This window comes from Trichosurus vulpecula, chromosome 5 (assembly GCF_011100635.1).
Source record: "Trichosurus vulpecula isolate mTriVul1 chromosome 5, mTriVul1.pri, whole genome shotgun sequence".
Taxonomy (NCBI): Eukaryota; Metazoa; Chordata; class Mammalia; order Diprotodontia; family Phalangeridae; genus Trichosurus; species Trichosurus vulpecula.
This window is the reverse complement of record NC_050577.1, coordinates 286144839-286172285: the sequence shown is the minus strand read 5'-3', so window position 1 is coordinate 286172285 and position 27447 is coordinate 286144839. Positions and strand designations below refer to the sequence as shown.

The 27447-nt window shown below is 40.6% G+C and overlaps 2 protein-coding genes across 3 annotated transcripts in view; one reads left to right on the top strand and one right to left on the bottom strand.

Annotated features, from left to right (window-relative positions):
• LOC118851487 (PARP1 binding protein) overlaps positions 1–13044 on the bottom strand; it is an 86641-nt gene extending 73597 nt beyond the window's left edge. Inside the window, exons 1-2 of the mRNA XM_036760951.1 lie at positions 12991–13044; positions 4253–4406 (exon numbers count right to left, since the gene is read on the bottom strand). Coding sequence (XP_036616846.1) covers positions 4253–4402 — 150 coding nt within the window. The 5' untranslated portion in view covers positions 4403–4406; positions 12991–13044. The remainder of the gene's footprint in view (positions 1–4252; positions 4407–12990) is intronic.
• Positions 13045–13151: 107 nt separating this feature from the next.
• NUP37 (nucleoporin 37) overlaps positions 13152–27447 on the top strand; it is a 47461-nt gene continuing 33165 nt past the window's right edge. The window contains exons 1-6 of one of the 2 annotated variants that reach the window (XM_036758541.1): positions 13152–13379; positions 14687–14789; positions 17185–17343; positions 21329–21453; positions 23831–23903; positions 24902–24996. In XM_036758541.1, the coding sequence (XP_036614436.1) occupies positions 17188–17343; positions 21329–21453; positions 23831–23903; positions 24902–24996 (449 nt within the window). In that variant the 5' untranslated portion in view covers positions 13152–13379; positions 14687–14789; positions 17185–17187. The remainder of the gene's footprint in view (positions 13380–14686; positions 14790–17184; positions 17344–21328; positions 21454–23830; positions 23904–24901; positions 24997–27447) is intronic. The other variant, XM_036758542.1, reaches the window with a different exon arrangement.

The following is a 27447-nucleotide window of genomic DNA, read 5'->3' as shown; positions in this document are numbered from 1 at the left end:
TATCATTTTGTAAAACCCTTCCACAGTACTCAGGTTGTGAAAGACTAACTATAGTTTACTCCTTCCTAACCTATCCCCCTTTACTGAATTTTCTCCCTTGACCCTGTCCCTTTTTGAAAGTATTTGTTTTCCTCTTTTTGCTTTTCAAAAAATTCTTTGTTATGAGGCATGGTTCTCTGGAAGCAGCAACAGGAGGGATAAAGAGGGAAATCTAGGCAGTAGAAAAATTAAGATATCCAAAATAAAAATCTATTTTTTAAAAATATAAATTTCTTAACATCCAGGCTGCATCACTTTTATACTTGTCTCCTCAGGGCTAAGCATGGTACCTGGAACAGAGGAAGCATGCATGGTTTTTTTCATTCTTTAAAAATGGGGTGGGGGGCACATCTCTAATGTGCCCTCTAACTCTAGAACTGATCCCATAAGAGAAGAAAGGGCAAGAGGTATGATTAGATAGAGGAATGTTAGCTATGGAACATAGAGATAGAACAGTTATAGGTAACGATGAGATCAGAGGAAGAACCATCCTTGCATGTGGTTGTGTTGGAGATAACCTTAAACAATAGTACAATTACAGGGATTTGGAAATGGCTTGTTTCCCAAACATGTTCAGATCCCTCCTATCCTAAGAGAACCTTTCTTGGCCCTGACACCCACTCAAGCTCTAGGTGAAAATCCAGGAGCTTTTTCTCAGATCTTATTCTTCTTGTGTTTTCTTCAGCATTTGACATTGCCGACTGTTGCCCTCCATTTTGACAATGTTTCTGTCTTTGGTTTCCATGACATTCTTCAACCAGTCAACAACCATTTATGAAACATCTACTTTGTGCTGAACATGAAGTGGGCAAAGACAAACGGGAAACAGTCTCTACTTTCAAAGGGTTTACTTTCTAACAGGGAAGACAGCATGCAAATACATTATATATGTGGGTATGTATATATGTGTGTCTATGTATATGTAGATTATGTACATGTATGTATATATATACATGTGTGTATGTACATATATATGTACATAGGTGGTACAGTGATTAGATCACCAGCCCTGGAGTCAGGAGGACCTAAGTTCAAATCCAGCCTCAGAAACTTACTAGCTATGTGACCCTGGGCAAGTCATTTAACCCTGTACCCTGTTTGCCTCAGTTTTCTCATCTGTAAAATGAAATAGAGAAGGAAATAGCAAACCACTCCAGTGTCTTTGCCAAGAAAATCCTATATGGGGTCGCAGAGAGTCAGACACAACTGAAATGACTCAACAATAAATGTATATACATGGGTGTATGTATGTGTGTGTATTAAATGTGTGTATGTATACACACAATTATATAAATATACATATACGTATCTAGATATACACACATTTATATAAATGTATACACACACACGCACACAAGCCACAGAGTAGATACAAGGCAATCTTGGAGGGAAATAGATCAGCAGGTAGGAGGACCACTAGTTGTTACTCTCTAGTTCCCTTCCTGCTTGACAATTCTTTCTCAGTCTCTTCATTCATTCAACACTGATTCCAAAAATATGTATTACCTTTCTGGGTACAGAAAAGCCTTCTGGGACCTGAGTTCTGATCAGAACCCACACCCCTGCCCTTGTGGAGGCAGGAGCATGGGAATCTGGGAAACATCTTAATCGAGATGAGAATCGAATCCATGATAGTTAATGAGATAGAATGAGACATTTTAGAGGGAGACTCCAGGAAGGCCCAGAAAAGCACACTGTAAATCCTGAAGAGGCACATAGGATATTTTATTGGTTAATTTTTGTGTGTTTGCTTTTTGTCAGATCTGTGATGGTAACTTTCTAAGAAGCGCCTGGTAAGGACTCCCCTCTACTAACTCAGGCCAGTCCCCTTGTCTTAGACAGTGGCCTGGACCCCTGGGAGGTAGAGGAACTTGCCCAGGGTCATACAGCCAGCATGTGCCAGAGATGGGACTGGGACCTACATTTCCCAGACTAAAGCCTGATCACTATCCACCCCCTCATTTTGGCCTCTTGACATTACATACAAGAAAAATGCAAATAAGCTACAGGGTCTTAGACAAGTTGCCTGACCTCCCTGGCCTCAGTACCCTCATTTGTAAGAAGAGGGAGTTGGTGGGAATGACTTAACTGCTCTCAGCAATACAACGATCCAAGACATACCATCCATCTCCAGAGAAAAAACTAATGGAGTCTGAATGCGGATCAAAGCATACTTTTTTTTTTTTACTTTATTTTTCTTGGGGTTTTTTGATCTGCTTTCTTTCACAACATGACTAACATGGAAATGGTTTACATGACTACACATCTATAACCTATTCTCAATGAGCGGGGAGGAGATGGAGGAGAGAATTTAGAACTCAAAATTAAAAAAAAACAAACGTTAAAAATTGTTTTCACATGTAATTGGGGGGAAAAGGAGAGGGGAAGGGATTGGCCAAGTCAGATGATCTATGAGGTGTCTTCTGAATCCAAAACTCTAAATTAAGTTCCCTGGCCTTGACACTGGCCTGGCAACTGATGCCAGGGCTTCCAGGTTCTTCTATCCCCTTTGCCACTAAATCCTTATATATCTATGTTCTTTCCTCCAATTAGAGTATAATCTCCTTGAGAGCAGGGACTTCTCTGTTTGTATTCCTAGCACAAAGTACAGGGTGTGGCACATAAGAAACACTGGCAAGTGTTTTTTCATTTGTCATTCATTTCACTGCCTTCACTACAAGTGATCTTCTGTCCTTACCCTGCAATAGCAGGAGCTCCTTCATCTTCTCACATTCTTCTTTCCCACCTGACCTCTATGACTGCCTGCCCTGCAGTGAGCCAGTTTTATGGCCAAGCTGGGTCTCCACATCCAGCTCCCTCATTTCCAGCTTTGTCTTGCGTCCCCTGCAACCTCTCCCAAAGCTGCCTTACCTACAACTTCCTTTCATGTACATCAAGGCCCACCATGAACACTGGACTTGAAGTCACGAGAGTTGGGTTCAAATACTGGGTCTGATGCTTACTAGCTGTATATCTAAGGATGAATCCCTTGACCTCTCCAAGCTTTCTCAGATTCCTCATCCATAAAACAGGCATTAACAGTCACAATCTATCTGCCTCACAAGACTGCTAGGAAGTGTTCTGTCAACCTTCAAGAGTTATACAGAGATGTGCTATTATTAAGCATCATCTTGGGAAAGCCCTTCCTGACCACGCCAGCCTATAATACTCTATGCTCTGAAGTCTTAGCATCCTCAGATTCTTCTCAACCCCACCCCTTGAGACTTAATCCTGCACTCACTCATCAGTATCACTAACCTCCACAAATGTAGTTCCTGAAGGCTGATAAAGAGCTTTTCTTACAATATCCTGGTGAAGTAGTCTTGTGGGATCTAAGTGGGTGAGTGTCTGGTCTCTCCAAAATACATGCAATCTCCCTGAGGGCAGATACCACATCTTTGGTTTACCCAACTGAACTAGAAGAGGACCTCAAACCCAATCAGTGTTTCATAAATTGCTGAATGAATGAAAAGTATACACAGCCTTCTACAGCAATGATCTGGCTCAGTGGTTCCAACCTATATTTTTCCACATCACAAACACTGCAAACTACAACTTAACTCTGCCAATGTGAAAATTGGCTTAAGCCTCACATAACTCATTCATTCCTTCATTTATGAAAAGGAAGTGGTAATAAAGATGAAAGGCAAGCCTGATAGTGACATACAAATCCAACCACGTGAATCAGCAGTCACCCACCTGTCATCAATACCTACAGACAGGTGAATTATCAATTGGAAGGACATCACACAGGTAGCAGTCCAAAGTCAGCTGTCAAAGGTGAACATAGCTTTAAAAAGCCTCTGGGGATATGATTAAGTCAAGACAGCTGCTCTCAAAGGAGAAACGAAAGTTTGAAAAATAATTATTTTTCCAAAAACAAAATGTCAAAAATAGTTTACAAAAATAGACTAAACTAACATACATGAGTTCCAAGGCTATTAGCATTAAAAAAAAAAAACCTTTCAGTGTTTTCCAGCTAGTGCTACAGACAGAATAACTTTGGAAAGAGAATTTCAAAATTCATCTCAGCAGCCTGAGCATGATAGAAATGAGAAGGCATTTGGGGCAGCAGCGCCCTTATAGAGGCATAAGAAAGAGTACACTCCAGAAGATCTCGGAGCATTTACACTTCTTCCAGAGCTTCCTTAAGCAGCTGGTAGCTGAAGCTACTATAACCATTTCTACTCTCACCCTCTGGTGGTCTACTGACCTGTTTATTGATCTCTGCCATAGACAGCTGCAAAGTCTCGAGCATGAAATCGGCACCACACACAGTAGTCCTCTCAGAAGGACAAAGGCTGTGCCAGTTTCTTCTCAAGCTTTTGATCATATCCAAGACAGCTTCAGAAGGTGGAGCCATTTTCCTAAATGGAAAAAAGGGATCACGTTAAGTTACTTAAGTTTATTTGTCGATAACACGTAGTGGATGGAAACAGGAACAGTTAGGACGCAGCAGACAGTGAAGTATTCCTTCACCTTCACCAGTCTTGGTTTTCATTTAATTCAGAGGGGAAGAGTTTGAGGTGGGGTAGAGGAGGGAGGCAGAGAGGAAGGGGACAAATAGCAATAATTCCCACCCAATCAAATTTTGTCTCCTTTAGTTGGCTTGAGAAAAATCTTTCAGAAATAACTATCCAGCAGTATACCTGAAAACACGTATAAGACACATACTATAGGCATAGAGAACATATACAATTTTCAGACACATAAAAAGAATTGTGTCAAGTCAGCAAGTCATTGAATTTTCCTGTGCTTCAGTTGCTCCATTCTGAAATGAGGAAGTTAGGCTATGCTGGTCTCTGAGGTCCTGGCCACCTCTAGAACTGTGGTCCTTTGAAAGACTGAGTGCAGATAAAATAGCTTAAACTGCAGCTGGGTGTCCAAGTGGTTGGAGTCATTTTCCTGAGATCAAATCTGGCCTCAGACACTTTGTACCTGTGTGACCCTGGGCAGATCACTTAACCCTGTTTGCTTCAGTTTCCTCATCTGTAAAATGAGCTGTAGAAGGAAATGGTGAACCACTCCAGTACCTTTGCCAAGAAAATCCTGAATGGAGTCATAAAGAGTCAGACATGACTGAAAAATCATCAAACAAAGTATTTTTACAAGGCCTCTGCCAATATTTCGAAAATACAATACTACAAATTGTCCAATTTCTTTGCCCAAGAGGGCAAAAACTAACCAGTGGTGTCAAAGACAAATGGAAACCTGCCATTAGCATACAAAGAAAACCACAAATGAATATTATCTATGTTGTATTGTATTTTTATTTATTTTATTAAACATCTCCCAATTAATTTTAATCTGGTTGCCTTGAAATTTTACAAGGCCATAATCTTGAAGCCTGCAGCAAAAAACCTAACCCTATTCAGAAACATTTCCCCTCCTTTCCTTTTCTGGTCTCCCTCATGCTGGCATCTGCAATGAACTTCTACTAGAAAGCTATCAGCAGGACCAGGACAAATCATCTACCTACCCTGGCTCAGTTTCTCCCTAGTACCTACCAGATCTAATGCCGGGGACTGGTGAAAGAATCAGTTGAGATTAAAGTTGTTGGAAGAATCCCTATGGTGCAAAAAGCCTTTGTATAACACTTTCAACACAGTAAGGCAATCTTTTTATTCTTCCCAAAGTGATTCTCTCACGCACTCCCCATGAATTCTTTTTCAAACTATATCACAGAGGAAATGCACAAATGAATTAGAGATAAGTCATAGTCTCTGCTCTTAAGAATGAATATGATCTGGGTCAGAAAACAAACACAGATATTACTGGAGCAAAGATGGCGGCTGGAAAGCAGGGACTAGCGTGAGCTCCCCGCCAAGTCCCTCCAAAAACCTATAAAAAATGGCTCGGAACCAATTCTAGAACTGCAGAACCCACAAAATAGCAGAGGGAAGCAGGGCTCCAGCCCAGGACAGCCTGGATAGTTGCTGGGTGAGGTCTTTCATGCATGGAGCTGGGGGCGGAGCAGAGCCCAGCGTGGGCCACACGGACTAACCACCCCGGGAGCCAGGCGGAGCGGGCCCTAGCTCCCTGAATCAGTGAGCTGTGGCACTTGCCAAACTTCTCAACCCACAAACACCAAAGACGAACTTCAGAAACCACAAAATAGCGGAGGGGAGCAGGGCTGTAGCCCAGGGCTCTTACCCTCTGGGTAAGGTCTATCCTGCACAGAGCTGGAAGCGGAGCAGAGCAGAGCCCACCAGACCAGGAGCCGGGCGGAGCATGCCCTAGCGCCCTGAATCAGTGAGCTGCAGCAGTTACCAGACTTCTCAACCCACAAAAACACCAAAGACAACAGAGAAGGTTAGTAGGAAAAGCTGCGGCAGTGGAAGGAGTTGGCTGTTCAGCCACTGCACCGGGGGTAGCGGAGGTGGGGCAGCTACAGAACTACAACTGCAGTTGCTTCTGGCCCCAGGCCCTCCTGGTGGAGGAATTAAGTGGTAGATCAGAGTAGGAGTGCAGAGCCTGTTGAAGATCTAAGTCCAGTCCGGGTTGGGGGTTCTTGGAGAAGGAGGAGTGCTGGTGTGACAGAGCTGGTGCATCCCCCCAAGCTTGGAACGTAGTTCTCTTTACTCTACAAGGAGTCATACCCCGCTGAAAAACTCAAGGGTCAAGTTAGTTGGCTGGGAACACGGTCAGGCAGCGAAAACATACCCAGATTAAGTCTCACACTCTGGAATCTTTCTTTGGTAACAAAGAAGACGAAAACATACAGCCAGAAGAAGTCAACAAAGTCAAAGAGCCTACAACAAAAGCCTCCAAGAAAAACATGAACTGGTCTCAGGCCATGGAAGAGCTCAAAAAGGAGTTGGAAAAGCAAATTAGAGAAGTAGAGGAAAAATTGGGAAGAGAAATGAGAAGGATGTGAGAAAACCATGAAAAACAAGTCAATGACTTGCTAAAGGAGACCCAAAAAAATACTGAAAAATACACTGAAGAAAACAACACCTTAAAAATAGACTAACTCAAATGGCAAAAGAACTCAAAAAAGCCAATGAGGAGAAGAATGCCTTGAAAGGCAGAATTACCCAAATGGAAAAGGAGGTCCAAAACACCACTGAAAAAAATACTACCTTAAAAATTAGATTGGAGCAAGTGGAAGCTAGTGACTTTATGAGAAATCAAGATATTATAAAACAGAACCAAAGGAATGAAAAAATGGAAGACAATGTAAAATATCTCATTGGAAAAACCACTGACCTGGAAAATAGATCCAGGAAAGATAATTTAAAAATTATTGGACTACCTGAAAGTCATGATTAAAAAAAGAGCCTAGATATCATCTTTCAAGAAATTATCAAGGAGAACTGCCTTGATATTCTAGAGCCACAGGGCAAAATAGAAATTGAAAGAATCCACAGATTGCCTCCTCAAATAGATCCCAAAAAGAAATCTCTTAGGAATACTGTTGCCAAATTCTTGAGCTCCCAGATCAAGGAGAAAATACTGCAAGCAGCCAGAAAGAAACAATTTGAGTATTGTGGAAACACAATCAGAATAACCCAAGATCTAGCATCTTCTACATTAAGAGATCGAAGGGCTTGGAATACGATATTCCGGAGGTCAATGGAGTTAGGATTAAAATCAAGAATCACCTACCCAGCAAAACTGAGTATCATGCTCCAAGGCAAAATACGGATTTTCAAGAAAATAGAGGCCTTTCAAGCTTTCTCAGTGAAAAGACCAGAGCTGAATAGAAAATTTGACTTTCAAACACAAGAATCAAGAGAAGCATGAAAAGGTAATCAAGAAAAAGAACAAGAAAAAGAAATCACAAGGGACTTACTAAAGTTCAACTGTTTCGTTTACATGGAAAGATGATGTGTATGATTCATGAGACCTCAGTATCATAGTAGCTGAAAGGAACATGCATATATATATATATATATATATATATATATATATATATGTTTATGTGTATATATATATATGTTTATGTATATATATGTATATGTGAGTGTGTATGTATGTATATATGTATGTGTGTGTATATATATTATATATAGAGAGAGAGAGAGACAGGGGGGGGTACAGGATGAGTTGAAGATGAAGGGAAGATATCTAAAAGAAATAAAATAAAATTAAGGGATGAGAGAGGAATATATTCAGAGAGGGAGATAGGGAGAGATAGAATGGGGTAAATTATCTCGCATAAAAGTGGCAAGAAAAAGCAGTTCTGTAGGAAGAGAAGAGAAGGCAGGTGAGGGGGAATGAGTGAATCTTGCTCTCATCAGATTTGACCTGAGGAGGGAATAGCATACATACTCAATTGGGTATCTTACCCCACAGGAAAAAAGGAGGAAGAAGAGTAAAAAAAAGGGGGGGGGGATGATAGAAGGGAGGGCAGATGGGGGTGGAGGTAATCAAAAACAAACACTTTCGAAAGGGGACAGAGTCAAGGGAGAAAATTCAATAAAGGGGGATAGGTTAGGAAGGAGTAAAATATAGTAAGTCTTTCACAACATGAGTATTGTGGAAGGGTCATACATAATGATACGCATGTGGCCTATGTTGAATTGCTTGACTTCTTAGGGAGGGTGGGTGGGAAGAGAAGAGGGGAGAGGATTTGGAACTCAAAGTTTTAAAAACAGATGTTCAAAAACAAAAAAAAAAGTTTTTGCATGCAACTAGAAAATAAAATACACAGGCAATGAGGCATAGAAATTTATCTTGTCCTACAAGAAAGGAAGGGAAAAGGGGATGGGAGGGGAGTGGGGTGACAGAAGGCAGGGCTGACTGGGGAACAGGACAACCAGAATATACGACATCTTGGAGTGGGGGGGGGGAGGGTAGAAATGGGGAGAAAATTTGTAATTCAAACTCTTGTGAAAATCAATGCTGAAAACTAAATATATTAAATAAAAAAAAGAAAAGAAAGAAAACAAACACAGACAAAAATATTTAAAAATCACTTAAGGAAGCAAATATACATACATCATGCTGGAAGAAATACATAGTTGGGTTTGGTATAAGGTCAGTGCCTTCTTTAACTACTGAAGTGTAGCTTTTGCACTGTCTGCACCCCTCCCCCGGTATTGGTAATCAAGATGGGCTTGTAGCACTTATTCAACCAAGTTTGGCCTTTGTTTCCTTGATTAAATTAGGAGTCCTTGATGACCTCCTTGCCTCAAGGGAAAGCCTAGTTTTCATGGGTTTGAGTGACATGTTTGTGACATCAGAGGCTTTTAGACCACGTGGGTTTAAGTTGCATTTACGTGAAGCTTTTAAATCACATGGGTGAGTCGCATGTATGACTCCCCTTTGACCCTGAACAAGATATGTAAACCCAGAGGTTGGCATTCTCCCTTGGGGCTCTCACTCTTGGAGGTGTGTTGATATGGAGACTGTGGGCAGAGTTAAGAGCCCCCCCAGCTTGTCAACCCAGATGTTGGGACTTTGTTAAACCCTGGTAACTATGCATTGAGATTTGAATCACACAAGGTCTGTCTGTTGATATTTGTAATTTGTATTTGCTCTGAAGTTTAGGGGACTGGCTTTTTCCCCTGAACTAAGTGGATGATATATGTATATGCTGGATTAAAGTAATATCGTTAACTGCTTAATGTTAAACTTTCCTTAGTAAAGCAGATCAAAAGAACCTGTGCTGACAGAGTTCTTGTTGTTGGGCTTGTGTTGGTCTTTCACCCCGACAGTAGCTGCTAGCCAAATTGTTGCTACACCCCCCCCCACCAGGGAGGGATGAACGCCCCATTATGCTGTCCATCATTACCCCCATCTTTCAGAATCATTTTCTTTAATAATCAGCTCAAAGTCTGTCTGCTACAAGAAGACCCCAGAAGACTTGTCCCTAAAACTATCTTTTTTTCTGAGTGTGTATGGTATCTTCTACCTACTTTTTCTCCCTTTGGAAGTTCCTAGAGGGCAGAAACCATTTCACTCTTGATTTTCTATCTCAGTACTTGGCACAGAATGGGTACTTAATAAATGTTTGCTGATTGATTCCTTGATTTCCACATTTCCCTTTTTATAGTACCAGCATAATGGAAGGTGAACTGGAATTGAAGGCAGACACTGCCTCTAGAGTCTTTGTCTCAGTCACTTTCCAAACCCACTATTTATTGTCAGGGAAAGGCAAAACCTATTTCTGCATGTGTAAAATGGGAATATTCTCACTGCCTACTTCACATGAAATCATGCGTATAAAATGTTTTATAGAAGAATATGGAAAAGTACACACTCCAGCTATTATTATCGTTCAACACATGGACCAAGGTCCCAACTAACAACAATGATGACAATTACATTTATATAAAGCTTTTAGGTTTGTGAAGTCCTTTTGTCACTGTGTCCTTATGAGGTCAGAAGACGTGGCTAATTATGATGTATTCCTCGGATTTTCCCATAGTATACCAAGTCTCTCCTTTGGCCCAACATGCTCTGCTTTATATTTGGGCACATATCACAGCATCTTGAGAACTGAAATCATTCATGTAGGAAAAGCATCTCCACTATAACATACTTAAAGGGTCATCCAGCTGCTGCCTGGAAATCTCTAAAGACAGGGAACTCACTAATGATAGAGCATTTATGGAACACTTTAAGGTTTGCAAAATACCTTTTTTTTTTCTCATTTGAGGCTCAAAATGAGATATATGAATCCTATGAGGCACAAGCAACTATTTTTCCACAATTTACATCTGAGGAAACTGAGGTTGAAATAGGTTAAGTAACTTGCCCAGGGTCACATGGTAAATATCTGAGGCATTTTTTGATTTAAAGATTTAAACTCAGGTCTCGCTGACTCAAGGGCTATATAGTTAGTAGCTTGTGGGGCAGCTGGGTGGTATGGAGTGGATAGAGAGCTAGCCCTGGAGTCAGGAGGACATGAGTTCAAATCCAGTCCCAGATGCTTCCTAACTGTGTGACCTTGGGCAAGTCACTTTATCCTGTTTGCCTCAGTTTCCTCATCTGTAAAATGAGCTGAAGAAGGAAATGGCAAACCATTCCAGTATCTCTACCAAGAAAACCCTAAATGGGGTCATGAAGAATTGGACACAATTAAACAACAAAAAGAAAAACTGTAGCTTGTATGTTACTTATGAGCAGGGATTATTGCTTTTTCCCATGTTTGTATCTGTAGGCTACAAAAAGTATCCTTTTTGTTATAAAAATTATCTTTTGCTGAGTAGATACTTTAAAAACTATGTTGAAATGGGGTAGGTAATGTTTTGGTTTTGGATTGGATCTGTGATTTCATTGGCATAACGAACTCTAAGGCAAAGAAACTCTAGTTACTGGACAGTTACTCTGCAAATGAATCTCAAGAGTGTGGCCTAGAGAAGATGTCAGACATCCAAGGGTCTCATGTGCCTCCCAACACTCTTGAGTATGGCCCAAACTAGAGTGAAATATAAGTGGGAAATACTATACAACATATAATAAAGAAATACTTGAGAAAAGTTTTTAAATGCAATAAAACATATTACATCTTAAAACAATCAATATACTGCCTGCAGGATCCTTACATGTGGATTTCTGGCCCTGCTTCTGAATCTGACACTAACAGGTTAAGTGAACCACCCAGGGTCATACAGTGTGTGTCAAAGAACTTGAACCCAGGTTTTCCTGACACCACCATCCTGCCTTTCTTCTGTGTATTTTTGGGGAGCACCTAACTTGTTATTTCATTGATACAGGTAGGATGTGCTGAATCCAGCTCAGACCAACTAGTGAGAGCCGATTGTTAAATTTTCAGTATTAATATTTACACCTCTAAAACACTACCGATCAGGCCTTAGTTTATTGTTTTTGTTAAGAAAGTGAAAGAGAAAATAATGTAGGTTCGACTTAAGTGTGTCTGAAACAGTTGGTCCTGGAGTCATGTAAGACCAAAGTTCATATCCATCCTTAGACACTTCCTAGCTGTGCGACCTTGGGCAAGTCACTAAACCTCTGTTACCTCAGTATGCTCAGCTGTGATATGGGGATAATGGCACCTTCTTTGTAGTTGTGAGCATTTAGCACAGTGCCTGGCACACAGTCCCCACCCCCAATACATTTTTTCTTCCTCCCAAGAGTTGGTTGTTAATGCTGATCAGCAACTATTCTCACTTGCCCAAGGTGACAGGGACAGTATCAGAGGCAGACTGGCTCTTTATCCCAAACACCAAGCTGATGCTGATGGAGGTAACGGCAGTAGTAGTAGCAGTAGCAGCAGCAGTAGCAGTAGCAGTAGCAAGTGGCTTTTCCAGCACGTAGCACAGTGGCTGGCATACAGTAGGTGCTTAATAAATGTTTATTGAAATGAACAGAATTGCCACCTGTGGTTACAAAGGTGGCAAGGGGCAAGGATTAGACCTGGGATTCTACTGGAATATAGAGGGGTTCCTCAGTGAGGACATTTATTCTACAGATGCGGGTGACTTGGGCACCCATACCCACCCCTCCCTCACTGCCAGTGTGCTCCCTACTGTATCGGGCACCGGGAATAGAGGGCGAGCCTGGAGTCAGAAAGACCTGAGTTCAAATGCGGCCTCAGGCACTTCCCAGCTGTGTGACCCTGGACAAGTCGCTTCACCCCGTCTGCCTCAGTTTCCTCATGTGTCAAAAGAGTTGGAGAAGGAAATAGTCAACCTCTCCAGTATCTGCCAAGAAAACCGCAGATGAGGTCACAACTGTGATAACGGTCATTATTGGGTGACCCTCGGGGAGCGGCTCTGCCTCTGTTTCCCCATCTGTAAAACGGGGATGATAATGACAAGCACCAACACCCCCTCCCCCAGGACTGTGGTGGGTCGCTAGGTCGAGCGAAAAGCAATCCACAGAGCGCCCGTCATTTTACAGGTGGGTAAACTGAGGCCCCCGACTTGCCCAAGGTTACTGGGCTGGCAAATGACGGCGACAGGATTTGAAGCCGGGCTCTCGGAGTTGGGCGCCAGGACCCTCAGTCTCCTCTCCTCCCTCCGCCCCCCTCGGGCTTACCTCACCAGACCCCCGCCAGGGCTCTCGCCGCCTCGGCTTCTTTGGCTGAGGCTCCGAGAGATTTAAACTCCTGCTCCGCCAGCGGTTGGAGGCCACGGGCCAATCAGCGGCGGCGCCCTCTGACCCGGAAGCGCTAGCTCCCGTCCACCAGCGCCGGGGCCAGACTGCGCAAGCGCTCGAGGAGGGGGAGGTGGTGTGGTGTCTACCGGAGCCGGGGAAGCTGGACCAACCGAATTCTTCTGTCCTCTACTTCCTCCTCTTCCTCTCCCTCTCTGCCTCCTCCTCACTGACTGCAGCCTAGCGCCCCCAGGCTCGTAGGCAGCCTCCTCCTCACTGGAGCTTCACCACTGCCCCGGGAAGTAGGTGCCCTTGTCATCCCCATTTGGCAGGTGAGGAAACTGAGGCCGAGAAGAAGGTGGGGGCAGGAGCTGGTGCCGGCTTCTAGGTGGCCCCTTCCCAGCCCACCTCGCCTTGCTCTCCTATGGCCCAGATTGAGGTGGGGGCTGTGGCTTTGGGGCCCCTGGCGTCCAGATGAGGAGGTCTTGCCCCCCCCCATAATAATAATCATAGCCAGATAATTGTTATTCATTTTAGTGTTTTAATATTGTATATAATAACATACAAACATGTATTTGTATTATATTTATATAATCGTACTTATGTATTTATAAAAATGCGTTTATATTTATATTATATGTTTATATACGTTTATATATAGTTATGCCGGTTGTCCATATATTGCATGTATACAGATATAGCTCTTTAAGGTTGGCAACGCCCTTTACAAAGATTATTTCATTTGACCCTCATAACAACCTTGCGAGGCACGTGCTATGATTCTTCCCGTTTTACGGATGAGGGAACCGAGGCAAACCAAAGGTCGACTTCACTTAGCCCTGAGTCACACAGCCAGTGGCTACAACAGGATTTGAACCCAGACCCTCTAAGCACTGTGCCACCTGGATGCCTGTAGGATCCTAGAACTAGAGCCGGAATGGGGTATAGAAATCTATCTTGCCGTACAAGAAAGTAAGGAGAAAGGGGACTGGGGAATGGGGAGGGGAGTGATAAAGGAATGGCAGACTGGGGAAAGGGGCAATCAGAATGCCATGGCAAAATCTTGTGGAAATGAATGTTGAAAACTAAAAATAAAAAAAAAAAGAACTAGAGTCGGAAGGGGCCTCAAAGGCTATTTAGTGGAACCCCCCTATTTTGCAAGTGGGGAAACTGAGGCTTCAAGTCATAAGCTCATAGAGCTAGTGCTGGGAGGGGATTCAGAGGCTGTTTAGTGGAAACCCTTCCTTCTACTGGGAAAGAAACTGAGACTTGAATGATACGTTCATACACCTAGAGCTGGAAGGAACCTCAGAGTCCATCTGGTACAACCTCTCATTTTACAGAGGAGGAAACTGAGTTGTAACAAAGGCTCCCTAGCTTTAGAGATACATGTCTTCCAACTGCCTCATTTTACAGAAGAGAAAACCTTAGAAAACATCCAAGACTCTAAGCTTCTGTTTCCTCACCTGTAAGATGAGGCGATTGGACTAGATGTCTTCTGAGATCCCTTCCAACTCTGGCTCTAGGTCTAAGGACCACAGATTTAGATCCAGAAGAGGTCACAAAGATCATCTCATCCATTCACCTATTTTGTTTTATTAATTGACAAGCCTTTATTTTCTCTTCATCCCACCCTCAGTTTAAAAGAAAAAGAAAACTCTTGTAACACATATCCACAGACAAGCCAAACAAATCCCCACATTGCCTCATTCTGCGTCTTGAATCCATCTTTGCATCGGGAGGTAAGCAGCCTATTTCATCATCAATCCTCTGAAATCAGGACTGGTGGTTACATTGATCAGAATTCTTACATCTTTCAGAGTTGTCTTTATGATGTTGATAATGTATAAATTCTGATACTGGTCACTTAATTCTGCATCAGTTCATACAAGTCTTCACAATTTTCTCTAAAACTAACCCTCTTTCATCATTTCTTTTTAAAAAGTAGTATTTTCAATCTATGGGGACCTCTTCGTTTCCAGTTCTTTGCCTCTGCAGAGAGAGCTATAGATATTTTTATACATATGGGCCCTTTTCCTTTTTCTTTGATCTGGATTACAGGCCTAGTAGAGGTCTGACTGAGTCAGAGCATATGCAAAGGATGTGTTTGGTGATTCTTTGGTCATGGTTCCAAATTGAGTTCCACAATGTATAGACTAAGTCACTCTTACTCCAGTAGTGCATTAATATGCCTGTTTTCCTACAGCCCCACCACCATTGTAGTTTTTCCTTTTTTGTTGTATTTGCCAATCTGCTGGAACCTCAGGGTTGCTTTGTCTTTCTCTAATTGCCAGTGATTTGAAGCATTTTTTCTTAAGCTGTTGATAGCTTCAGAAGCACTTGTTAACAAGTTTTAACCATTTCTCAGTTGAAGCATGACTCTTATTCTTATGAATTTGAGGCAATCCTTTTTATGTCTTTGAATTGAGTCCTTTATCAAAGAACTTTGCTGTAGCAATTTTCCCTCAGTTAACTCTTTCCTTTCTAATTTTAGCTTCATTGGTTTTGTTTATGAAAAAAAATTTTAAATTTTATGTAATCAAAATTGTCTATTTTATCTTCTTTCATCCACTTTATCACTTGTTTGATTATGAACTTTCCCCCATTCACAGATCTGAAAGAAAATTTCTAACTTGATCCTCTAAGTTTTTTATGACATCACTCTTTTATAGCTAGGTCATGTATCCATTTAGAAGTAATCCTTTTTGTGTGCCTTGGTTTACCTTTATTTCTCACATGACAAAGATGAGAGGTCTGAGTTTCCCCAAACAAAATTAGCTTTTACAGAGACTAATCTTGAGGCAACTGAAATGTAGTGTCTTGTCATTCAAGTGTTCTGAGACTAGATGCTTTTTCCCCAGAGAGCAAGCCTGTAGTAACTGGAATGTTCTCAGAGTGTGTGTCTCCAACCACAAATATCTTGTCCTCTGAGTGTTATACAGTTAGTTATGCTGACATTCTTTTTCTTCCTCCTTCTTGGAGATGAGAGGTCCACAGGCATTTCACATTGTACATGTTTTCCAAATGCATCAACCAGTTGGACGGATGTTCTATTTTCCTCCCTCACATCCCCCCCTATGCACACAAAGTATCCTCAGGGATTGCCCCCTGATTTTACAGATGAAGAAACTAAGACCCACTTGCCCAATGTCACCGGAGTAAGTGGCAGTGAATGGGAACAGACCTGTGATTTCATTGGTCTAAAAGTTGGCATAGCTGCCAGCGCACATGAGCGTTGTCTCTGTGCCTTATAGTCTTAGAGAATTCTTTCTCTCTCATAGTGCCAGCACATAACAAATTCTCAGAGTTTGTTAGTTGTCTTAATAGAGACAGCAGGATTTGATTTTTTCACAAATATTTTCAGTAGCCCATAAATGAAAAAAAAAGTTAGTTTTAACTTTAAATTTTAAAAAATCCTGTTTAGAAATTCAGGTGGTCATGCAAAGGTAGCAGTGTTACTCTCAGAGAGCTGATCATGGTCTAGTGGTTGATGTTTTCTATCATTCCTCTGCTAGATGTTTACTGTTCATCAGGGGTTCCACATATCTTTTAGAAGGTTACTCAGTACTGTTTTATACTCCCAGTTAATGAGGCAGCTGTGATGTTGTAAAAAGAAAACTGAATTTGGCATCAGAATGCTCTGAGTTCATCAAATCTGGTTCTGTTACTTCGAAAAGGCAATCCCAGGGCCTCAGTTTCCTAGAAAGGGGTTGGATTAGATGATCTCTAAATTTCCCTTATTTTCTAAATCTTATTATCCCAAATCTCTATATAGCCAATTAAATGAGAACTTTACAGTGATACCATGCAGGCATCATTCACTAATGTTTATGGAAAAGTATCAAACATAAGTCTGATGGAGTTTGGCTCAGATTTTTAAGATGGGTTTTGGGGTTTGGAATTTGGTGGGGGGGTGGTATGGAAGGGGGAGAGTGGTCATTTAAAGATTTTTAAACTGTTAGTACCTTTGGAACTAATATTGGGCTACATAAGCCCTTCCATGTTCCATCATCTGAATGTGTGGTATTCTGATGACACATTGTCTGTTTCTAATTGTGTCTGTTTATTCTACAATCCACAGTCTTCTGACTTTGTCCAGAAGATTGTGTTTTCAACTTTGCTTATGTTTTGTCACAGGAGATGAAGCAAGATTCCTCTGGAAATGCTGCCTACACTGTGGATTGTGAGGATTATGTTCACGTGGTAGAATTTAATCCCTTTGAGTGTGGTGATGCGGGAACCTTAATTGCATATGGTGGCAATAATTATGTGGTCGTTGGCACTTGTACGTTTCAGGTGAGCGTGCAGTATTATAGCAGTTGCTGAACCTAGATAGGGGAAAGTCTTAGTGAAGAGATGTCACTGAATTGTTAAATTAGTACAGACCAAAGTTTATCCCATCTCATTGAATGGAATATAATTCTCAGACAGTTGCTATTCATCTTAACTTAAAGAACAAAAGAATTTACAAATAAATGGGCCCTTATGTAGTACAACCAATATGCAAATTGTGGGGAAAGAAATATGAACCAAAGAACTATGGTGAATTCCTGTTTTTTTCTAAAGTCTTTGAGTACTAGCATGTTCTGGCATTTAATATTCTAGTAGTAAAATGAGTTGTCATAAACCTCCATCAACTGATGATCAGTAATAATTGCTTTTTTCTTATGTTCCACCATCATGACAGGAAAAAATGGCATGACAGGCCGATAATTGGGATCTATTTAAAATAACTTCCAGGTATCACATAGAATTTGTACTAATTATTGGTCTTAAACACCTACATCTATAGTGCTGAACTATAATTAGTGTTCAGAATGAACCCTGGGGAATTACAAGATGTTCAGTCATCAAAAACCTAATTGCATCAAACACACTGTATTTTACAAAAGGGAAGTTGCTTTTATCCCTCTACAAAAAGGCTTAAAATCAAAAAATATTTATGATTAACCTTTTAGCAGCCAAACTATTCAATGAATCATTCCAGTTAATACAATGCATGGTTTGCGAGTTTCCAGAAAACTGAAATATGCTTTTAGCATTAAATCTGTACTGAACATAATTTAATCTTTCTTTGATTCCAAAGACACTTTTGGATCATGCAATGACTGAGAATGATGAGCATTACTTATTTTTACACACTTCTGTAGCTTTCTGTAGGAGGTATATGTTTGGGCTAAATCTATACTGATGTTGCATGATTCCTTTAAAAAGGTTATGACTTAGCTGATCTCTGAGCGATCCAAAAGAGCCATACCAAATTGTCTTGCATCAAGAGTAAGATACCCTAGATCAGGAGTGGGGAACCTTCAGCCTCAAGGCCACCTGTGGTCCTCCAGGTCCTCGAGTGAGGCCCTTTGAATTCAGTCAAAGGGCTATACTTGAGGACCTACAGGACCACAGGTGGCCTCAAGGCTGCAAGTTCCCCACCCCTGCCCTAAGATACTCTTAAATCTTGTCTTGATTTATTGATTTCTTCAAGCCTACAAAGTGACAGTAGTCAGCTGATTGGAACCAAACTGTAAGCTCATGCTTAGGATCATGAAAGGGCACCTAATTGGGATGAATTGTTATAAGGCAAATAGAAAACTTTTTTTTTATCCTAATGCAGGCTGTTCAACAATGAGGGATGGTATAATGTGTGTATATAAGTATATGCGTGTGTGTATGTATATACATGTGTGTGTATATATACACACACACGTATATACACATAATGTATACGTATTATATATGTAATATGATGATATGTTATTTATATGCTCAAACATCCTGCTTTTAGAAACTTGCAGGGAATATAAAGTTTTGTACAAAAAGAACAATAACTATTTCAGTTCCATATTCATTTATTGAAAAAGTAGAATGGAGATTTGAAGTTTAAAAAAAATGTGGGCAGAGAGGAGGACAGAATTCAATAGACAGGAATTTGGAGGGAGGGGAGCCAAACATACATGAGGAAAAGGGAGCAAGATGGGTGAGGAAACAGAAGAAGGAAGGGAGGTAGATTTCTTATTAAATGATCAACTACTCTTTGGAGGTTGTCAGCTTATTCAGGTTCCATGCCACCCAATAAAATGTGGTGTACATGGAGGTTGCACAGTAAATACAAGCTGATAGAGTCTTCACTTAGTGGTATGTTTGTGCCTGGAATGGAGACATCTCAGGAATTTCTGTCAACTTGAAACCCTTATACGTGACCTTGGACAAGTCACTTTGACTCTGAGACTTCAGTGTCCTTCTCTGAAGGTTCATCTAGATAATCTTGAATATCCTTTTTAGTTCCAAAGCTATGACGCTCTGATTCTTACTTTTCCATCGACCAACGATGTCTTCCACATCAAGTACAGTGGAAATATAAGTTAGCAACACTTTGTCTAGTTTTCAAAAGCAGGTTGTCTTTGCTGTCTCTCCGGTAACATGCAATCCCACATTAGCCTCAAAATAGCATCCATCTCTGCCCCTACCATACCCGCCCATCCTTAGCTGGCTCAGGACACGTTATTGACTGCCAGGAATAAGCTTCATGGGTGACACATGATTGCATAGACTATACAATCGTTAGATTTTTCTGAGGCTTTTTCTCCATAAAATTCCTTGTGTTAGTTTGGTAACAAATTACAGTGACTAATTGTCCTACATACTTTTTCAGTATCCAGAGGACTGTATTTTGATCTAAAAACCCGTAGGCTTCATTTTTCAAAAGATTGATTAGTCAAGTGAAGAAAACTAAAAATAATCTGAACTCTTAAGAAATGAGGTGTTGGACTCCCTAACATTTTTAAATTGTTTAGCAGGTGTCCCTTGACAGATTGAGACATCAGCTAAAGTTATACATCGAGCATATACGTGAGCCGTAAAGTTCTAAAACCTGATGTGTTTCTCTCCTTGAAAAAACTGACTTCTGTTCCTTTTCCTTCTCACTTTTTCTTTTGTTTTTAAGGAAATGGTTTGTTGTTACTCTGAACTAATCTAAAATTATAATCCTTTTCAAATGATGGCAAGAAATAAGTGTGAGGGAGCATTCTGAGCTTCTATACTGAGCAAATGTCTTCATACTCTAGGTCATTGTGGCTTTTCTGGGGAGGCCAGGAAGGATTTGCAATAGATATCATTTAGGAAACCCTTCTAGCAAACACATTGCAAATTTAATCTGAAGGAAATTCTTGGGTTGGCCTTAGAGAAATAAAGAGAATATTCAAGTAGAATGCCCCTAGAAAATACTGCATATTCTGGGTATATTATTGACTGTGAAATTTTGTGAGATTCTGGCAAAGGAATGCTTTTTTGCCACGTTGGATATGATGTGCCCCATGTAATAATCTAAACTTAGTTTGTCCATAGCAGTGGAGGCATTGACTAACTTCTTAAGGTTTTCTCTTTTACACATTTCTTAGAATAACAGCTCAAACCAGTTCAGTGATACTAGCCCAGTCGTGTAGTTAGTAATACTAACTCAGTCAAAGAGTTTCCTTGTAGCAATCAATTAAATCTAATTTAATACCTTTTGTACAGATTCCAATAAATAATCCAAATAACAAGAATTTATATATTCTTTACTTTTTGAGCCAGGCAGATGGCATGTAAATAAACTAGCGTCAGGAATATGGTCCAAAAAAGCAATTCTCAGATGAGCTTGCGCAGGGGTCAAATGATTTCTACGCAAGTTCTTCTGAAGTAATGTAAAATAAGAAAGCTAGGATTAGGTCCTAGATTCCCCTGGGGAGGAGGGGCAGCACAACGATGAGCATGCAGTAGGAATATGACTTCTTAGAAGTACACAAATCATTACTTTCAGAAATTGTTACTTTTCAAGATAAAAAAGCATTCCCTTTGTGATCTCATGTATTCTTCTGAGTCCACAAAGCTTCCTCAAGTCATCTAATTACCTTATCCCCTCTGAATGTTCATTCATTGGAGCTGTTCACAATAATGACCCTGAAGCACTACACAATAACAAAATGTCTCCCAAATAACAAATTGTCTGTCTGAATCCTAATTTTTTGCTAATAAATTTCTCAGGTATGGTAACTCATTTAACAAAAATATCCCATTCCTCCTGTTGTTAAACAGCTTAATGTACTAAAGGATTTATTATAATGTTAGAAGCATTAAAAACTAAAATTAACTAAGAAAAATGTGGTATGATGATTTGTTTTTGTCATAATGTTTGGTTTGTCTTAGATTGTCTCATTCATGTATTTAACAGAGTTTTCATCTTGAAACAAAATGCATCACTCCTTTTTCCCCTAATGGTTTTATAACTATTCCTTGCTCACTGCAGGAGGAGGAGGCAGAAGTGGATGGGATCCAGTATAGAACACTGAGAACGTTTCACCATGGCCTCAGAGTTGATGCCATCGCATGGAGCCCAGAGACCAGGCTCGATGCCTTACCTCCAATGATCAGGTAAAGTAAAGTGAATTAGCTGCCAGAATTATTGGTGTGCCAATTTGGGATGAGAGACCTCTAGGTCTTGGTATCAGAATCTCTGCTCTGTGACTTTGAATAAGTTGTTTTACCCTGTCTGAGCTGAAGTGGGAATTACATGGGCACTCCCTGGGGAAGATGCTTTGTCCAGCTCCCAGCACCATCTAAACGAATGTCAGGAGTTACTCATGATACTGACTGACACTTAATGCCATCCATCTGAACAGCATGGTGAAGAAATCGATGTCTTTGGGCCAGTTCAGCACCTTTCTAACTAATGCTTAGCTTTAGTTTGTCCTCAAAAGCTCTCCCACCTCATCGGCTCCACTTTCTGGTGAGCCTGTCAGAGGGGCCTCTGTTCATTGTCACAGATCATAGATTTAGAATTGGAGGGATCTCAGAGGCCACGGAGGGCAGTGTCTTCAGTGTGAGGACCTGGGACCCAGAGTGGGTATGACATACCTGGGCTCACTCTGCACTACTCTGCCTCACACTCGTGACAGCTTATCACTTGGCCACTAGTACATTTTTGTTTCAGCCACAAGTTACTTTACTTGAGCTATTCAGCCTAATTAAGAGATAGCCTGAGTTTGCCTTTCTAGCCCTTTCCATGCTCTCTTCTCGGTCGGACGGACAGTTTCATTTGTGTCTCTGAATGCCCAGTGCTTGACACAGTACAGATGTTTAATAGGTGATGATTGGTTGGTTAATTGAGTTTCACAACAACCCTGTTATTGTGCCCATTGTACAGATTAGAAAACTGAAACTCAGAGAGGTCAAGAGTGGTCCATGGATGTAATGAGTTGTTGAGCCCTAGGATGCTCATGTAGGTCTTCTGACTTCCTGAAGGTTAAGGTTTCTATAATAATTTTTCTCTTCATTTTGTTTTGTTAAAAATAAAAATAAGCCACTCACCATTCTTCCCTTTGTTATTTGCTGGCTTTAGTTGGAACTCAGCCTCTTGATCTTAACCACAGTTTCTTTATAAATTGTCTTACTGGTAGGTTCCTTTGAAAAAACTTCTTTTCTGGAAGAGCATATGTATCACTTGCAACTAAATACAATGTTTAAAAGAGTTGTTAAACAAAGAATTAAATTTGTTTCATTATAATTTCACTTTAAGATAGGAGGATATAATCCTCTGAGTGTGGAAATCCAGGTGTGCCCATACTCAAGACACTGCTCGGGGAGGGGGAGCGGGGGCAGGGGCAGGGGGTGGTGCGGGGAGCAGAGGGGCTGCTGCTTCTTCCCTCAGCAGTAGCTCCACCACTTTTTAGTCTTCATCAGTTGCACATGCTCTCATCCTGCCAGTGAGGGAGGGCTGGGAACTGCACTGAGTGACCAGGCGCTAAATTAAAAGGGCTTGACTCAATTTTTCTTTTTAACCTAGATCAAATGAGGTTTTTTTCCTTCTTAAAAATTGTTTAAAATACTGTAATTTGTGATAATAGCAACACTTCAGTAAAAAGGGAAACTGCTAAAATCCAAGTATTATCATTATCCTGGTGGATAGGAGAGCATTTGTCTACTCAGTTACTAAATGATTATTTGGTTAAGTTAGTTTTTTGTAAATACAGGAATCACGTTTTGTATATTTGAAAAAAATAACAAAATCCCTACTTTGCGTATGTTGTGTGTACCTTTGTGAGAGGCCCCATAATCCCATGGATCAAGTGCTAGGCTGGGAGTTAGGAAGACCTGGTTTTACATCCTGCCACTGACGTTAGTTTAGATGACCCTAGCCAAGTCACTTGACCTCTGTCTGCTTCCAGCAGCTCTCTAGGGCTTAACTTGTTTTTTATTAACTTACTGATCTTTCACAAGCACAAAAGTTATGCTATACCAGAAGAAAAATAGGAGATTGTATATGAAACCATAAGCTTGTTAAAGATAGTTTTTAAGCAGGTATTCAATTTAACAAGGTAATAACAGAATTAGTCCTTCTGGACTTTTTTTTCTGTGAGGACATATCTACTGTTGGAAATAAAAGATTATATTTGAGTTCTGAAAAGTTTTAAGGTATTTTTTGTAGGAATAAAATTAGATTATATACATTGAGTCTTCCTGACTAATGATCGTACTTTTATGTCACATTTTATCATTGTTTAACCTCCCTGCCTCTATATTTAGCTTTTCATGCATTTATGAATTGTCTTCCCAGCTAAATTGTAATTCCTTTAAGGGTACAGATTTTATCTTCTATTTTTTATCCTTCACAGCCTTTAGCACAGTACTTTGTAGTCAGTATTTTACTGAATGGAAAATAAATGGTATGAAAATTTATCTATAATGTCTGCTGGTTGTTGTTTTGGTTTTTTTTAATTTCACTTCCAATAACCAGATTTTTTTTTTCCAGATTTTGTACTGCAGCTGCTGATAGGAAGTTGAGACTATTCACTTCAGATCTTCAGGATAAAAATGAATACAAGGTACATAGTAATAGATTTAATAATGTTTAGACCTACAAGCCTTTACACATTATTGATCTGTATGTATTTGTTTGCTTTCAAAATGTAATGTCTGCAGTTTATTGAGGGCTAGAGTGCTTACTGTCGAAAACATTGTACTTATATTTTCTGCCTCACTGGACTGTTTGAGCAAAATGCTTTACCAGCTGTAAAGTGTTTCCTACCTGAACTGGTTTTTAAAATTTTTATTAGCAAGAAGCAGAAGGATCCAAAATAATTTCTTTAACCTTTGACCTGTGCTCTAAGTTGGGACCATTCTTTAATAAAATGACCATCTCTGGAATGGCTTCACTTGGGGGGTTTGGAGAATCCCAGCCTCCTCAGTCTAGTGCTCTCATTCCTGAGCTTCTCCCCATGTGTTCCCTTCTATAACCCAGAAATCAAGGGTAGCCTCCTAACGGGGGCATGTTCAGTGCAGTGATTGGTCTTCATGATGGGCTGGCATATAGCTCTGAGCCCTCAGAGAGGCTTAGTACCAGCTGACAGGGCTCCTTCCTTCCAGGTCATTCCTGCCGCAGGCCTTGCAACATCATGGAAGTGGGTAAGGGAGCAGAAGAGCAAAACGACCTTTATAATAGCCAGAATTTCCCCAGAACACATCTCTCTGAGAACTTTTTTTGTTATTTTGTTATCTTCTACGGGCCGTAAAACAAAGGCAACGGGAGGTTAGGCAGGAGGAAAAGAATGGAGCATCTCCATTTTAACAAGTGCTGCATGTTGGAAAAGCAAGATCCAGCTACTAGCAGTGTGGAATTATCAACGTGTTTCGAGGATGAACTCTTTGTGTGTGTGTGTGTGTGTGTGTGTGTGTGTGTGTGTGTTACTTTTAAAATGTCATACTGCTTAAGAAGTGTTTCTAGAAAACAGTCACACACAGTAGAAATTTGTGAGGCAAGGGAATGAAAATAGAAGTGGAATTTTCTTCTATCATGTTTTTGTTATTTTTTTCCACGTGACAGGTTTTAGCCGGTCATTCAGATTACATAAATGATTTGGTGTTTGCTCCCAAAGAAGGCCAAGAGATTGCAAGTGTGAGTGATGATCATACATGCAGGTAGGTCATATTTCTGTTTTCTATTTTGATAATCAAAAGGCAGTGTGTTATAATGGTTAGAAGCCTGGATTCTGAGTGAGGACTACTGATTGGAGGACCCTGTTAAGTCATGTAGCATCTCAGGGCAGTAAATAATGGGTATTTCTCGCCGAGGAACTTTCTCTAGAAAGAGATCCCTATTCCTGACCCCACTCCCAATAAATAAATAAATGAAGAATTACATGGAAAACTATAGGAAGCAAAAAACTACACAGAATAGAGAAAATTCACTTTAAATCTTTAGTACCTAACATGTGCCAAGCATTCATACTGAATCATTTCAATTGGAATTGGGGTATGAATACATATCTTGGAACCAGCAATAATGAGTTCTATTCCTAACTAATACATATTTCTTGCTTGCTTCATGCAAACCACTTTCCCTGTATAATCTCGTTTGAGATTTTCCTGTATATAAAAGTACTCAAAATCTCCACTTTTTTTTGTAAGGTGAAAAAGATAATGAAAAGCTATGTCAAAGTTCATTAGGAACTACCCTTTTAAAAAATGAAATTTGGATTTGAAAATGAACTGTGACTTTTTTTATTTTTAAAAAAAGCCACAAATTCATTCATCATTGTATGGCAAAATTTACAGAAATTTTATATGTGAGGCTTTCTGTGTGTAAGTAGATATGGTTCACTTAAGGATCATGTATTTTGTTCAGGGTTACGTACTGATGAACTATAAAATGCTAATTCTAAAGCCTGTAAATATCACAGATCAAAATGCTAAAAGAGGAAGAGTAGGAGGTGGAAGGAAGATATAAAGAGGGGAAGGATGGGGTAGGGAGAGAACTGAAATGAGAAGTATTAACTCATAGAGAAGGACTAATTTCCTTAATGATCAAATGACTTAACTTTATGTAAAAGTCATACTTTCTACAATTTTACTGTAGGATAATATTTAGTGATAAGGTACAGATTTATGGAGTACCCACATGCATTTAAAATGTGAAATATCTATTCATGTTAGCATTAAAGTTTCTTTTTTAGTTTTAAAATTTTTTTCTACTTCAAATAATTGTTTTTCTAATACCATCAGTAACTTTTTTAAGTTGCAAAAATAAGACTGTTACTCATTGTGTATTGCATTATATATTGGCATTTTCATGTTAGAGACCCAAAAGATTTAAATGTCATTAAAATTTCTTTCTGACCATTTACTTTTATCATTTTTGTCATCATCTCATATTCCTTGACTGTCCGTTACAAAGGTGCCATTTCCTCAGAAAGACCCAAGGCCAAAGCTGGCCAAAACTTGACTGAGTCCTGAAAATCAAGGTTGAAAACACTGGGCTGTAAGGGGAAGAGGCTTGGGTTTGGGGTCCTGAGACCTGACTTCAGGTTAGAACTCTGCATTTATGAGCTGTATGACCTTGGGAAAGACATTTAATTTCTCTGACTGTGCCTTGCCCTGATATGTCAGGCAGGCATAATCAGAAGTGTATGGCCACCTCAGAGGCCTGCAGGGAGGATGTTTTGAAAGTCATGAGCACTCTCAATGCTGCAGGTGTAGACATTAGACAGCATCACTTAAGACAAATGCTTAGTTGTCCAGAGGTCAGACTCAGCAAATTGAAGACTAGACTATCCCTGAAGCTGGCAGGCTCGGGGTAAACAAGCCCTCTCCCAGGAAAGAAACAGTGAGCAACAAAGGGAGAGGCTGGGATCCAGTGTTGGGAGATCATGCCCAATTAGCCGTAGTGCTCTGATTTACCAAAAAGGAGTAAGGGAGCATTCAGATGGGCCAAACCTGTTAGCAGGAAAGCCCAGCTATGTTGGCAGAGCCGCAGCGGACCAAACCAGTGATCAGGGATCAGGGGAGAAAAGAGAAGTAGACAGTGGACAGCACCCTGACCCAAGGAGCAGATGAAAGAGCCATTGTGGGGGGGCCAAGGGGGAGGGCAGCAGCCATCTACATTTAGCATGATAGTGCAAATGTGACCATGCCAGGGACACCAACTGGGCATCTGTATTATGAAGGCAGAATTTATAATTTCAAAGAGAATCATATACATGTCTGAATGGTTTAGAACTGCAGGATATAAGGAATTCCCTAAGTAGAAGGCAGAAGAATTAAAGCATTTATTCAAGCTCCAAAGTAGCAGACCCATGAACCAGCATCCCCATTTTGATATCCTGGTCAAAAGCTTCCAGGCCCAATAAGTCCACCTCACAAGAGTAACCAGGAGGCCACAGAAAAACATGATGGCATTAAACCAAATCATATTCATGCTTCCCCCCTCCGGTAAGAAGATTACTCACTGGACTCAAGCCCTTGCTCAGCACTCCTCGGTCCACACGAGGGTCAGCCCTGCTACCAGCAGCTCCTGCGTCTTTAGCTCCTTTGGCTTCAGCTTTATCTTCAGCTTCGGCTGTAGCTGTCTCTGGCTGCAACAAGTCTCTATCT